This window comes from Nicrophorus vespilloides, unplaced genomic scaffold (genome assembly GCF_001412225.1).
Source record: "Nicrophorus vespilloides isolate i.1.1-1 unplaced genomic scaffold, Nicve_v1.0, whole genome shotgun sequence".
NCBI lineage: Eukaryota > Metazoa > Arthropoda > Insecta > Coleoptera > Silphidae > Nicrophorus > Nicrophorus vespilloides.
Window position 1 is genome coordinate 1,014 of NW_017099944.1, and position 9,784 is coordinate 10,797.

Genomic DNA, 9,784 nt, shown 5'->3' on the forward strand with positions numbered 1-9,784 from the left:
GAGAAACAGAGATAAACGCTAAGAGGTCAAACGTGCACTTAATAACGACGCTTCGTGCGAAGATCGAGAAAAGATGCGATTGTTGACCAACAGCAGCAGCCACCTGCGCCGTTTAAGGAATGATGTGACAAACGAGCAACGACGAAACAGAAGCCATCTATTGAAAACAAAACGATGATGATGATGATGATACTAATTGTTTCAAACACGAAACTGAAATAAGATTATCTTTTGTTTGTTTTGTTGTTTTCTCATGTTTTATGCATCATTTTTGTTGTTGTTATTGTTGTTGTTAGGTAATTAGTTAATTCGATGGGAAGTTATTATTGTTTATTTGTTTGTACGTTATTCGTTTGTCTCTAGTTGCGCTCATCCGTTGAACCGCATTCCGCGGATTCCTCGATTATTATTATGGAACAATTACGTAACGATTGTTGTTACATCGAGATTGGAATTCCGTTGAAAATCTGCAAGTTTAAATTGAAGCCTGCGCTTTTATGATAATGGTGCGCAATGGAAATGGAGGATTTGAATTGAAACATCAAAACATCATTGATGGATGACAATCACGCAAAGGAAACGTCGGAGACTTCCCGTCGAAACCACCCGTAGAAGAAAAAGAAGAAACGATGAGTAACAATAACTATCACACGAAAACACGATTTCCCATATCTTTTCAAAATGTTATGTAAACGAAATTGGATGTACGTGTTCATTTGCGAACCGGAAACATGTATACCTGAAGAAGGAGGGAATTGGGGGTAAACTTTTTTTTTTTTGTTATGGGGATGGGCACGGCCGCCTCCGTTTGCCATAAATCAGCCGCGGCAATCCCCTAATTTTCTCTCCAACCCCTCCTAAAAACACCGTGTGTCATCTGGACTTAATTCATGGGTGGGTCGAAGTTGGATGAGAAGTTAATTGCATTCGATTTTCGATGTTTGCGGCATTTATATATAAATCAATTGGAGATAAGAGAATGGAATGCGTTCTCTCACTCTCGTAATTCAATTTGTCCGGAACGGGGTCGTCTCCTATGCAGAGATAACCCCGTCGCCACCGTAGTCATCCTTCTCCTCCACACTATTAGACTAAACATCTTTTGATCATTTTCAAACGTTGCTACAGACGCTCTCAATAAAAACGTTCAGGTTGTTATGGACGCCTCGAGGTTGCTACAGGCGTTTCCTAAACGTTGCTAAGACGCCTACCGGTAACGCCCACTTTAGGTTGTTGTGGACGCCTAAAATTGCGATTGAAAGGTGATGATGATATTAGGGGCAATTTAGTCTCCCCTCCCACCCATACTAAAGTCTGACATTTCTTTCTACCGCCCTTTGGGAGCCTCACGTGACTCTCATTCATCTTTTTTTTCTTTTTTTTTGGGGGCGCACCCCCAATCACGTGTCGCCGTGCGTTCGACGAATTGGCGCAAATCGATTCAAATCCGCCTGACATTTTAGAATAGTTTAAAAGTACATTTTCGTAGAACATCTTTGATTATTATAAATATGCCTCATTTCGTTGTATTTGCAACGCGCTGAAGCAGAATACAAACAAGATTAATTCGTATTTAGGATTAGACGTGATTTCCCAACAAATTAACTAAATCTATTGAATCTATTTTGCATATTAACAATTTTAATTAAACGTGAATGTTGAGTGTAGGCAACCAAATTTGCGTTCGTTTAATTGCAAAATGTTACCTGTGCATTTTGGGATGCATACGTGAGGCACGCGTGTGCGTATAGGATTTTACACACACAAACATTCATATCCATATTGAGAGGAGACAGGAGAAGACCGAGAAGACACCCTGGGTGGCTGTTGGTTGGTGGTTCATGATTTTGCAAGCAAAAAGGTCGCAGCAGAAGCATTACCAATACTATTATTACTACTACTATCAACTATAACTATATGAGTATACCAACAACTGTCTCAAAGTGTACGACATCCTTTGACGTAGAGACGTCAACAAAACGTCAAAGTGTGTTATTATGTTATTGGCACCGAGGTTTAATCAGGTTGCATAAAACGAGAAGTGCTGTTTGCGAATTTCTACAGTTGTTATCGCGTCGAAGCGCACTGTTATGTGTACGTAAGGAATTAGTTGAAGGCATAATTAGTTGAAGAGAGCATCGATATGGGGCTGATCGACGGAATAGGGGATGAAGTGCTGCACTTCTTCATAGCCATATCGCTGATTTTAGTTGGTAAGGGTTTATCTCTTTCTCTCTTTCACTGCCATTTGCAACTCGATTCTCAATTGTTGTTTAATTTACTATAGTTACCATCGCTTGGGCTACCACAAACATAAGGCAGCAATGGAACATGAGGGTGGTGTATCTGCTGGACAGGAGTGGCAGGATCAGGTCCAGCCACACTCTGTCCAATCACTTGGAATCAGCCACAATCTCTGAAGGTTTGTTATTAACTTGAGAGAGAGATGGAGAGAGAGTGTAATGTGCATATTGTTGTATTGTCAGGGACTGATCCTGGGGAGGTGATGAGGAATGCACCACCTTCTGCAGTCACAGAGGATGTATTGATACCAACAACAGCTGAGGAACCACCAGAGCGCGGCGATAGCTCGGTGGAGGAAGACAATGATGATGATGATGACGACGATGAGGATGAAGTGGACGCAGATATAAACGAGATTGTGGAAACGATGGATATGCCTTTCATCGAAAACTCAGTGTTTTCCGAAGGAACAGAGAGGTGTCTGCTCTACTGAATCCCGTTGAAGAGATTGCTGCGTCTGAAGAAATAGTTGGAGATGCTCCACAAATGGAACAACAACAACAGCCACAACCATCTGCACCTCAGCAGCAGCAGCAGCAGCAACAACAACAACAAGAAATTACAATTAAATTAAAATTTATAAACGATGATTTGAAGATCGTCAATGGGCGTTTGAGCGAAATGCTCGGCGATTTCAAGAGGTAACAACAACAACGATAGATAATTACATAATTTACCAATTGCTTCGCGCATTTCAGGAGACACTTTGAAGATGAACTCTCTTCGAATAAGCTGGTGCGTCTGATATTCAACGGACAGGTGTTGCAGAGGGATTCTGATACTCTGCAGAGTTACGGCATATTCGACAACTGCGTCGTCCACTGTCTCGTTTACCAGCAGAGGGAAAACGCTCAGGACTCTACGCTCAACGCCAACATTAATAATAATAATAACAACAACAACAACCAGCAACGGGAATGGGATCTGGGGAACCTGTTCATAGCCACAGTCAGCTTCTCGCTGGGAACGGCTTGGTACTTTAGGTGCGCACCATCTATCCTTCCTATAAACAACAATCGCGTCGTGTAATTTGTTTGTTTGTTTCTCTAGATACCAATACCCGCAGCTCTTCACCGTGACCGCGACGGCCGGTCTGATCACCATGACCGGCGTCTTCACGGTTCTCTCGATAAGCAGTTACTTTCCTGACCCGATGCCGCCGTTGCAGGAGGACATCCCGCCGCAACTGCACCGGTTGCAACCCATCCACCGCTGAACAGACTTATTATTAATATTATTTTTTTGATGAAGAAGAACAAACTGAATACGTTCGATGTAGGCAACACCCATGCAACCAGTCGATTTTCCAAACTGAATTTGTTATCATTTCTTTCAATATATATATATATAAAAGTTAAACGGAACATGGGACAAATCGTGAATTGCGTTTGATGTAAATCGGTCGGTGATTGCAGATAGAGATACATTTTTATTACAATGCGTTGCTGTCAATTGTGTGTGTGTTGTGTTGCCTACTACAACATCGACAACGTTCATTAAGCAACCAACCAAAACCTATTCCTTTTATTTTCTAAACTATACTATATATTACAATCGAATATATAATATTATTAATATGTTGATACTAAATATTTTTTATGAAGGCTTGTGTATTATTATTATTATTATTTACTATTAATTAATAATAAAAATATTTTATAAAAATCCGATATTTAGCGCGTACCGACGATTATTATTACTATGATTATTCTTTGTTGCATTGATCGATTGATTTGTTAAGAAGATTTATATATGTATATACAGAATGATGCAGTCTGCTTAATCGAGTTTCTCCTTTGTTCTAATTTTATGTATGTAATAAATATAATATTAATACTTCTAATTTCTCTCTCTTTCTTTCTCTACATCTCTCATATTGTTTTGGTTGTTGTTGATGTATATATATATATATTAACAGACGTAAGTGTATGTATATAAAACAAAGAAAAAAATGGCATGGTGATAAAAAGTAATATTCTCTTTCGCTCTCTCTCTCTCTATTTCTCTCGCTCTCTTTTTCTATCTGTTCAATGCGATGATGATCGATTTGCTTAACCGGGATCAACTCTTGAGCGAATTCGGAACAGTCTTCCAGGACCTTGGGGAAGCAGAAACCATAGATGTAGCTGTTGCTGTTCGTTGTTGATGATGATGATGCGGCGATTGATGATGATGATGCTGCTGCTGTTGCTTTATGAATGGTGAATATGGTGGTGGAGTTGATGATGATGATGGTGGTGGTGCGTGGTTAGAACTGAAGAGGAGAGAGCAGGTCAAGTCGTCATTAGTATAATCGATTAAAACTTATTTGTTTGTTTATTTCTTGGTAAAAGTCAAAATATTATTATTATTATTAACGTCCGGTTTGATTCTCATGTAACTTATTTTTTTTTTTAGTTTCCTTCGAAAAGAAATTAACAGAATCGAGCCAAACCGACGAAAACAACAACAAAAAAATAATGTAAATATATATATATAAGTATATATTCTCATCATCACTCGTGTTTATTATTATCATCATCATCATCAAGATCATCAATTTTGTGGTTGCTGTTGTTGTAGCAGTTGTAGCTCATAGGTGGATGTTGTTGTAGAAGAAGTTGTTGTTGTTGTTGTTGATGATGATGTTATTAGCTTGTTTCTAGAGAGCAAAGTTTGATTGCTGTTATACAGACACACACACATAATTACAGTGGAAGGAAGGAAGGAAGGACGGACAGGGTAAAAACTAAGTAAGTAAGATAGTAAATCGATTTGTTTTGACTGTTAGTTAGTTAGTTTGTTGGTTTTCTTTGTACTTACTTAAGGCTATCATTGTGTGTTTTGTACTCCATGGTTGTGGTGACAGATAAGTTAAGTAGCCGCTTCAGGGCGTCCCGGATACGGTGTGTTGTCATTTGATCCGATGCGTTTCGGTTCCAAATACTGAGCAGGTCTTCTTGAAACCGAACAGAAACAACAACACCACATATCTCATTACCCGCCTGCATCACAACATCATCACAGAGAAACAGAAGAGAGGAACAAAAAAAAAAACAAAACAATGATCAGTAGTAATAAACGGATTGCGAGCGAGCCGCCGTCGGTCAGCTATTATTTACCATGAACTGTTCCCCCAACATTGCCATGCACAGGTTTTCCCATGCCCTATTCGCCTGCCCTTTCTTAACCCTAATAACCTGCATCGACAGATATAAATAACATCAAAATGTGTTTGTAAGTTGAATAATAACAACAATCAACAAACCAACCATCTCCCACTGTATATGGTGGTGGTTGTGGTTGTTGGTTTGTAGCAGTCGTCACTCTCACTCGACTCACCCATTTGCCACCCTTCTGATTGGCAGGATCCTCCCACATCGGCTGTATGCCCTTCTTGAACAGGTGCAGATCCGCGTACTGCGGCAGGTCGTGCAACCGTTTGATGTGACTGTACAGGGCCCACCACTGCTCCACCGTGCCCACCTGACCGACCAATCGCAGTGCCTGACTGTAACCCAGTGTGCCTTGCACGTGTGCATTCCGGGCACTGATGGACGGCCTCTGCGAGAACCACAGGCAATAAGCGTGCTGCAACCTGTGCTCCCCCGGTGGATAATCCACTGGGCCCAGGTCCATCACAATGTTGTTTATCTCGTCCTCGCCGCTGCCGCTGTCTGAGTTGTTCTCCATGTGGAGTTTTAAGCTGCAAACAAGATTAATATGAAACATTATTGCACTGGATGAAAAACAACAAAATGTTTAAAACTTACGCTTCGAATTTGTTAGACATTATTGTAGTTTATTTGTTTCTATCTATCTATGAATATATAAACTATAAAATCGTTTATATATATATATTTCAAATGGGTTTTCGTCTCTCTCTCTCGCTTGATGTTGTCTTCAGCAAACTATTTTCTTCCTTCACACTTTTGTATGTGTGTATGTGTGTGTGTGTATTATGTATTAGATACTAATAAACTTCTCTTCGGATTTGCGTTCACCGTAAAAAATACTTGTATCACAGATCTGATTTGTATAAATAATACTCCTCCGTCTCTTCCTCACCGCCTCTACCGCTAACTATATATATATTTATATAGATATAGATATATTATACACATACATATATATATATAAATCTTTCTCTCACTAAATCCTTCCCAAAAATCGTATGTTGCTCTCGCCTTTTTGACGTTAACCAAAAATCTTTTCTAGCCTCTCTCTGCACTTCCGTGTTTGACCTTCACACCCACTGCTGCCAACAGCAAATCGGAACGCGTGCATCTCGCAACCGAAAATCCCCCAAAAACCACGATCTACCCCATCTACATCCCTTCACCGATCATCCCCAATAATGAAAGGAACTTTTACGTTTTTCCCTCATCATTTTCGGTCCATCCGACGATGCAGTATTGGAAAAGCAAAATCGGCGCGTCACTTCGAATTCCCGTTGCTTCGAAAGCGGTCACCAACACCGCCACCGCCGCCGTCGCACGTGTGTAATTCAATATACGCATAACCACTATTTATAAATGCAGCCGTAATCGGGCTTACAACGAACTGCATAATTGCATTTCAAATTTGATCTTCAATCAGCCTCATTCGCATCACCGAAATCGATAAGCTATTGATATTTGGTAAACAGGACCCAATTTTTCGATTTTCAAATAAACCAAATTTGCATAAATTCATAAATAATTACAAAAAAAAATAATTATAAACACTAAAGTTGGTACCACTTAGGTTGGCAATTGAATACGAATTGATGCACAACTTATGTTGGCAGCAAGAGCTGAAATCGTAAATATCGCAGCATTACCAACTGCAAGATTTGAAATGTATATTAAAAGAGCGACGATTTTCTTTCATCGGGGAATAAATTTATTTAATTCTTCGTCAATAATAATAATAATACAGTTTATCTTGTTTCTCTCTCTCTCTTTCTCTCACGCATTCACTCGCTCCTGTACAAAAATATATTTACAACATGGTGTATCAAACGCGCACATATTTCCTTTTATTATATTATTTTTTGTTTGTTTTGTAACTATTTTGTTGTTGCCAGTAGTACCACAATAATATTTTAGTTCCGCTGAAAAATATTACGTCATCTCTTATCCTGTCAACAAGTCAATATATATTTATATATATATATTACATATCAATATATAAATATATGTAATAGTAATTACAATTAATATAATTGTTCGCCCCGGTTCGTTTCCCCAACAAAAAAACAGAAAAGAAAAAGAAAAAAATCACCGAACCGGGCGTGTGCACATATCAGGATCGAACGGAAGAAGAAACAAATACGAATAAACATTAGTCATTATTAAGTAATAAGTACCCTTTTCCATACCAAATATTCAGAGAAAAACATATATAAAAACAAAACAAAGTCGCATTAAAAAAAAATACAATAATCATAGCCTATTTGATGCTTCCGAAGAATTAAAAAAAAAACAAACACATAAATATCGCGTACGAAACAAAAGAAAAAGTATATATATGTATATAAATATAAGAATTAGTATTTATATAATAATCGTATCTACTAATAATAATAAAATAAAACCCTGAGTTGAACGCAAAAATATGCTCTATGTATACTATATATATAATATATGTAATAATAATAATAATAATACAACAAAAAAAATATTATCATTAATCTGAGGTAGTTTTCAAATGCTTTGAACGTTAACGCCGGATTCGCTATTAAAACAACGTACAATTACCAAAACCCGCCCCCGATCCGCCCACATTCCGTCCCCGCCGACCAATCAAACGGCAACTGGCAACAGGAAGTGCGAAACGAAGAAACGGGAAGGAATTCTATTGCTATCGGAAGTGTACATAATAATAATAATAATAATAAAAGAAAAAGTTGAAGGAAACGATACGAAATATATGCGCAGAACATTCAGAAATCACCCTGTATATAAATGTATGTATATATGCATACACATGTATCAATACATAATTTGTGTGGAATGTTTTTGTTTCTTTTTTGCAACATAATTATTTCGTATAAAAGAACAACAAATGTATGTTATTAATATTATTAAACTTTGCATCGGTTGGTAACTATTATAGAAATTGCTTGTAGTAGGTAGCACACCTCCTCAACTCACTCTTAATTTTACCCGGAATGAACGAATGAATGAAGTTGATTTTTGATTGTTTGTTTGTTGTTGTTGTTGTTTGTTGTTAGAGAGCGCATTTTAAATCGTCGTTTTCATATTTAAAGGTGAAATTAATTAAACAATAATAATAATAATGATAATAATTAGTAATTAGTTAAAGATCGCTTTGTACATTTCCAAGACACATTCACTCGTTGCTCATTCATTCCAGAAATTACAAAATGTGTAAATAATAGCAGACCGTCTCATGTCGTCATTATTATTTTCTTAGTAGTCAAATCAAGTTTAAAGGCACAGACCGTAGTAGTAGTAGTAGCAATAGTAATAATTTATGTACGCTATTCTCGTTTGCGAGTTGTTGCTGTTGTTGTTGTTATTAATGTTAGTTATTTCTTTTGCATTTGCTGTTCGAATATAGAGAGAGAAGTGGCGTCAGTTTTAGGTTTCACCTACTGCAATAGTAGACTCGTCACTTTTTTGTTTCTGCTTTGTTTTGTTTTGATCGTAACTACTACCACTACTAGTAAACGAAAACTCTTTGGAAACCATCATTCTCACTCTCACCGTTCATTGGTTGGTTTTGGTGTGGTTGTGGTTCGTACTACACCGTCCCATCCATCATCCCTTCCACATCATCATCATCAACTATTTACATTCTGTTAATCTTAACTTTATACAATATATAATTTATATTCATATCCATATAATATATATATACTTTCAGTTTCAATGTATCAGGTACTCTTCTTCTTCTTCTTTTTCATCTGCGTGTATCTTTCCAACGTGTCGTCATGACACGACAAGAGAAAGTTTGTCAAGGAAATAATTATGATGATCGTGTGGGTGTGGTCGAATATCATTTGTTTTTCTTTTTTTTTAATGTAACTGTATGTGTGTGTGTATATGAATCATCAGTTGAGCAATCGCAATCGTCAATCAATGCTCTTCTCTCGTTGTATCATTAGTACATTTCATCTCGAAATTAAAACAAAAAAAAAACACTAAAAAAATGTCGCTTAAAATTAACAATACACATTTAGTAATTAATAATAATAGTTCATTCTCTCCTCATTTTTGTTATTTTTTGTTGTTGTTGTTTCCTCTTTCATTATTTTGAATCTCTAAGTTAATAATTAAAGCTCTCTGTAATTAACACCGTTAGTGCTCTCTTGTCTGTCTTTGTATTTTCTTATGTTAATAGACAAAAAAATAGATTACTCTCTCTTTCTCTTACTCATGCTTAGCTGCCCGTGATGAGAAATTATTAAAGTTAGAAATTAAACAACGGCAACGCCACGCCCTCTTTGTATGTCGTTAAGCTGCGATTGGACGAAATTTGTTTTATCTGCTTT

General features: G+C 37.3%; 2 protein-coding genes across 3 annotated transcripts; one reads left to right on the forward strand and one right to left on the reverse strand.

Annotated features, from left to right (window-relative positions):
* The first annotated feature begins 1,776 nt into the window (after positions 1-1,776).
* On the forward strand, positions 1,777-3,668 carry LOC108566249 (transmembrane and ubiquitin-like domain-containing protein 1). Its single transcript, XM_017926049.1, is given in 6 exon segments — positions 1,777-2,213; positions 2,288-2,422; positions 2,487-2,733; positions 2,736-2,945; positions 3,003-3,287; positions 3,355-3,668. Coding segments are annotated over 6 exon segments (1,113 nt in total). The 5' UTR covers positions 1,777-2,143; the 3' UTR covers positions 3,521-3,668.
* Positions 3,669-4,263: 595 nt separating this feature from the next.
* LOC108566241 (eukaryotic translation initiation factor 4E type 2) lies at positions 4,264-6,637 on the reverse strand. Of its 2 annotated transcripts, none has more exons than XM_017926039.1 (5): positions 6,057-6,637; positions 5,626-5,989; positions 5,406-5,483; positions 5,107-5,288; positions 4,264-4,402 (listed from the first exon to the last, which is right to left on the reverse strand). In XM_017926039.1, the coding sequence occupies exons 1-5, from the start codon at positions 6,074-6,076 to the stop codon at positions 4,366-4,368; spliced, it is 681 nt and encodes a 226-aa protein (XP_017781528.1). In that variant the 5' UTR covers positions 6,077-6,637; the 3' UTR covers positions 4,264-4,365. The 2 variants fall into 2 exon arrangements, with proteins under 2 accessions (XP_017781528.1, XP_017781527.1); XM_017926038.1 differs by lacking the exon at positions 4,264-4,402 and adding an exon at positions 4,585-4,945.
* Between the last annotated feature and the right edge of the window lie 3,147 nt (positions 6,638-9,784).

What these genes read in the sequence shown, in the direction of transcription:
- LOC108566241 (XM_017926038.1), bottom strand. Translation starts at nt 6,076, where the DNA reads ATGTCTAACAAATTCGAAGC. An exon ending in ATGTCTAACAAATTCGAAGC is followed by an intron (nt 5,990 to 6,056) that starts GTAAGTTTTAAA and finishes TCTTGTTTGCAG; the next exon opens with CTTAAAACTCCACATGGAGA. An exon ending in ATCAGAAGGGTGGCAAATGG is followed by an intron (nt 5,484 to 5,625) that starts GTGAGTCGAGTG and finishes CTGTCGATGCAG; the next exon opens with GTTATTAGGGTTAAGAAAGG.